This window comes from Orycteropus afer, unplaced genomic scaffold (genome assembly GCF_000298275.1).
Source record: "Orycteropus afer afer isolate SDZICR_OR568_19922 unplaced genomic scaffold, OryAfe1.0 scaffold00008, whole genome shotgun sequence".
Lineage (NCBI taxonomy): Eukaryota > Metazoa > Chordata > Mammalia > Tubulidentata > Orycteropodidae > Orycteropus > Orycteropus afer.
In genome coordinates, this window is record NW_006921595.1 from 17,214,942 (window position 1) to 17,219,646 (window position 4,705).

General features: G+C 37.3%; 1 protein-coding gene across 1 annotated transcript in view; it reads left to right on the top strand.

Moving 5' to 3' along the window:
* MACC1 (MET transcriptional regulator MACC1) overlaps positions 1–3,969 on the top strand; it is a 30,988-nt gene extending 27,019 nt beyond the window's left edge. Inside the window, 1 exon segment of the mRNA XM_007946013.2 lies at positions 3,757–3,969. Within this exon segment, the coding sequence (XP_007944204.1) occupies positions 3,757–3,969 (213 nt within the window).
* The last annotated feature ends 736 nt before the right edge of the window (positions 3,970–4,705 follow it).

Below are 4,705 nucleotides of genomic sequence, written 5' to 3' on the forward strand. Positions count from 1 at the left end.
CCAGAGGCTCAGCCTCAAAACTCACGTCTACATGTCACCACAGTAGGACAAACCGACAGACAAGTTTGTCCTGCTGTTGGAGACCTCTCATATCCCCCCCACCTGGGTCCCTGTGGCTGACTGTTCCTCTGTCTGGCTTCCTGTCTTTTAATCCCCTTTCTCCTGCTCTTCTAATATATGTTTTCTTCTAATATATGTGGTGGGAACTCTGGTGATGATTTGTTTAAAGCATTGAGCTGTTAACCAAAAGGTCAGTGGTTTGAACCCACCAGCCTCTGGGTGGGAGAAAGATGAGCCAGTCTGTTTCCATAAAGATTTTTAGCCTTGGAACCCTATGTGGCAGTTCAACTCTGTCCTTTGAGGTTGCTATAAATTGGAATTGACTTGATGTTGTTGTTGTTATGTGCCGTCAAGTCAGACCTGACTCATAGCGACCCCTTCTTGGGTTTCCGAGGCAGTATCACTACGGAAGTAGATTGCCCCATCTTCCTTCCGAGGACGGGCTAGTGGGTTTGAACCGCCAGCCTTCTGGTTAGCAGTCAAGTGTCTTAGCCACTCTGCTACCAGAGCTCCTATAAATTGGAATTGACTTGATGGAAGTGGGTTTTTGGTTTGGAGAATATATGAGGTAATTATTTAATTAAAAACAAATTATTTCTGAACTTTTTCATTGTCTTTATGCTGCAAGAGTTCTCTTCTATCATTTGTGCTGAGAACCACCACCAACGTTATATATAGCAGATCAAATTTTGCACTAAAGACATATCCAGGCTTGATTTGCTTCCAACTAAAATGGATACAAACAAAAGATGTTCATATTTTAGTGCAAATCACGAAGTTTACGAGTGCTTTGGTATTTTCAGTCCAAAGCTACTGTACTTATTTATAGCCAATTATGGAAGCTCTGGTGGCATCGTGCCTAAGGCATTTGACTGCTAACCAGAAAGCTAGCCATTCAAATCCACCAGCTACTCCCTCAGAAGAAAGATTGGGCAATCTACTTCTGTAGAGATTCTCCTCAGGAACCCAAAGAGGAGTTGCTATGAGTCGGGACCAATTAGAAGGCAGTGAGTTTGTTTTTTTTTTTGGTTTATGATTTAGATTCCAAGGAATTCCAGTGACTTGAAAGCAATACCCCTAGGGGAATTCTGTGAAATCACTTGCACCTTCAGAATACTTGATTAGAATCCAGAACTCAGCAATCTTTGCAAGTTTCTCTGAGCTGGCATCACTGTTCTGCTATCAGTAGAAACTGCCAGATGTGAGGGGTTCTTTGCCCTCTGCATAAGACCATGGGTAGATGCATCATTGGGCCTCTCCTGAATCTGCTGTTGCCTATTGCTCCACCACCAGGGTGTATTTCCCACACCCAGCAGCACCCAGCAGCTGCTTCATAATTGAGTGTGCCTCTGGTCTTTTCTATGCATAGCAATTCACCATGCTGCAGCAAGATAAGTGATGTGGAGGTTTTCTACTCAGGAAAGTCAGTGAGACAGTTTAGACTTCATCAGACTATAAAAGTATTTTTCTAAATTATCTTCTTTATTTTGTTTTTATTGGTGAGAATATACACAGCAAAACATACACCAATTCAACAGTTTGTACATGTACAATTTAGTGACATTGACTATATTCTTGGAGTTGTGCAACCATTTTCACCCTCCTTTTCTTAGTTGTTCCTCCTCCTGTAACATAAATTCACTGCTCCCTGTTTCCTATCTAATCTTTCAAGCTGTTGTTGTCAATTGATCCTATGTAGATAGTTCTTAAGAGTATACTGCTCAAGACAGACATTCTTTATTATTTAGTTAAGCTAAACTATTATTTGGTTTTAAGAAGACTTCAGGTGATATTTTTGGTTAGAGTTTATTTAAAGGTAATAGTTTCAGGAGTTCATTCAGCCTTCATAGCTCCAGGAAGTCTGGAGTCTATGAGAATCAGAAATTCTGTTCTATGTATTCACCCTTTTGATTAGGATTCTATGAAAGTATTTTGAATCTCCACAATAAAATTGCCCTTTTGTGAATCTTAAGAGAGGTCTATTTTCTGCAACTCTTTATGCTAGTCAACAATGCCATAATCTTAGTACTGAAATGTTGTCAGTTACTGTTTGTCATAAAATATCTTCAAATACATCTTTCATCAGACTCATTCACAGTGGAACTTAGGGCAGTCTTAGGAGATTTAGCTGTAAATACCATTATTTTAAACAATGCCTGAAAATAATGTTCCATCAACTGGGCAATCTACTGCCATAGAGATACCACGTCGGAAACCCAAGGAGGGATCGCTATGACTCAGAATAGACTCAATGGCAGTGAGTTTTTTTTTTTTTTTCCTGGTTTAGTTGTACATCAGACTTTTAATCTTTTACAAATATTTAGGATTTACTCACTGCCATATAATCTACTTGTTTAGTGCTTCTTTGCATCCAAACAGTGATCGGCAGGCTTGAGCCTAGCAAAATGGCCCTATTAATGTACCTCAACTCACCTTCCACTAATAGCTTAGCACTTTGCAAGATTTGAATTTAATTATAAATCTATAGAAAAAGACTCATTTACATTCACATTCTATCAGTGATAAAAGATATATTCCGGTTGGTGAGGGTAAAGTTTATACACAAAGACCTGGGATGGTTTCTATGGCTGCAAAAATGACACCATGGTATGGTACCGCTTTGTTTTCCTGCTTTCTCTATCTTGCAGAATCAAGCTTTGTCAAAAGGTGTTCAGGGCTCCCCACAAATGCCAATTTGGACAAATAGCATCGAATCATCTTTCAAGCCTGATGCCTAGCCTTTTATGTAGATTGATTTAGAAATATAATGAAATTAATTACATAGGTCTTTTATTCTTCTGTGTTTAACTTCAATTATGGAGTATATGGGGACATTGGAGGAGGGTGAACAATTATATACCAAGCCGTTTCATCATATGATGTTACTGCTAATGGAGGCTCTATTTTAAGAGGGCAACTCTGCATAATATTTAGCGCAGAGTCTGTATTCCTGCAGTTCTCAAGTGATAGAATCACAACAGAATTAGTTTAGTGATCTCAAATAAGTGGCAAGTAATAAAGTTTATTTTCCAATTATAAGCACATAGTTCATTTTGTTGTTTCCTGGAGAAAATTCGTTATGAGCTCTGCATGTGTGTGTATGTGTGTGTGTGTGTTTTACAGTTTGTCTTATTTGGTCTGTCTTCAGCTCTATTCTCTCTGAGTTTGGTTGCCTTGGTTACCATGACATACAGCTTGTATGTAAAATTCCCCATTGACGTACATTTATTTCTATGGAAACAATGGCGTCATTGGTATTGGTAGGTGCTTAGGGAAAGCATAATGAAATGATGAATAATGAGATTTCCTTTTGTCATTAAATGTATCGTTAAAGTATTTTTTTAGTTAGAGAATTGCTTTTCTCTCTCATTTTGCATTGATCACGAATCTACTTTTTTTCTTTGTTTACAGAACTGCTTAAAGAAAATTTCTTACAGTGTTAAATATACTATATAACGTCTTATCATATTAAATGGTAGCCATAAAAATCTTCATAGATACATATAACATTAAAAGAGTTATTACTCTAATCTTGAAAGTCTCTCAGAGAGTAAAAAGTTTACCTCAGTAACATTTATAATCATGAAACACTATTGAGCCATGGATTTTTATATTCATATAATGACAATAAGCAATGCATAAAGAATGGAGCAAGGGGAAAAAAGCCCAGTTTAATTTTTTTTTTTTCCTGTATAGATGATGTGGAAACCTGCCTATGATTTTCTGTATACTTGGGGTGCTCACTACGGAAACAGCTATAGAGACGTGTTACAAGACCTTCAATCAGCTTTGGACAGAATGAAAAATCCTGTGACCAAGCAGTGGCGAGATTTAACTGGAGCTTTGATACTAGTTAATTCCTTAGAGGCTTTGAGAGCAACTGCATTCTCTACTTCTGAGGAAGTATAGAAATGAGGGTATGTTTTTTGAGGCAGGGGAGAGGGTATGAGGACAATGATATATGTGTGTGTTTAAGAAAGAGAGAGAAACAATCTCAGAAAAACAGGATACTTACTTTCTTCATGTTTGAAAAAGAGAATGTGTTATCTGGTAGAAGCACAGGCTAAAACAATTTCCAAGTGTGACTTTTATAACAATAAAAAAATATACTTTTGTATATGTTTCAAATATGAGCATTAGGGCCCTTTGTTGTTGAGGCATGAAAGAAAAGACCTCTTTTCTTTCCTTGATTCAAATCATAGGACAATTAGAATAGTTAGATAATTAGAATAATTACATCACACAGGTGTCCCGATAAATAAAGTAGAAGCTTCCAATGTGAACAGCTGGAGTTTTACCAGGAAGCAGGTGGGGCACAGGAAAGAGCAAACCTGCAGTCTGGAGCCAGACGCAGGGCTACCTGCTGTCTACACCTGTTATCTTTTATTTGTCAGCAGAGGTTTCCAGCATTGCTTCCATTTTTCATATAAAGAAACACAAGATTGAAGAGAAAGCGTAATGCTACATAGCTTATATGAGGTAGATCTTCAGTCTGCAATACTTGGTTCTTTTTTTTTAATCATATCATGTAGCAAATTAGTAAAAAAAAGTTTCAATTCATATTAAAACTTGTTATGGATTGAATTATATCCCCCCAAAATATGTGTTGTAAATCTTCATCTCTATGTCTGTGTCTATAATCCCA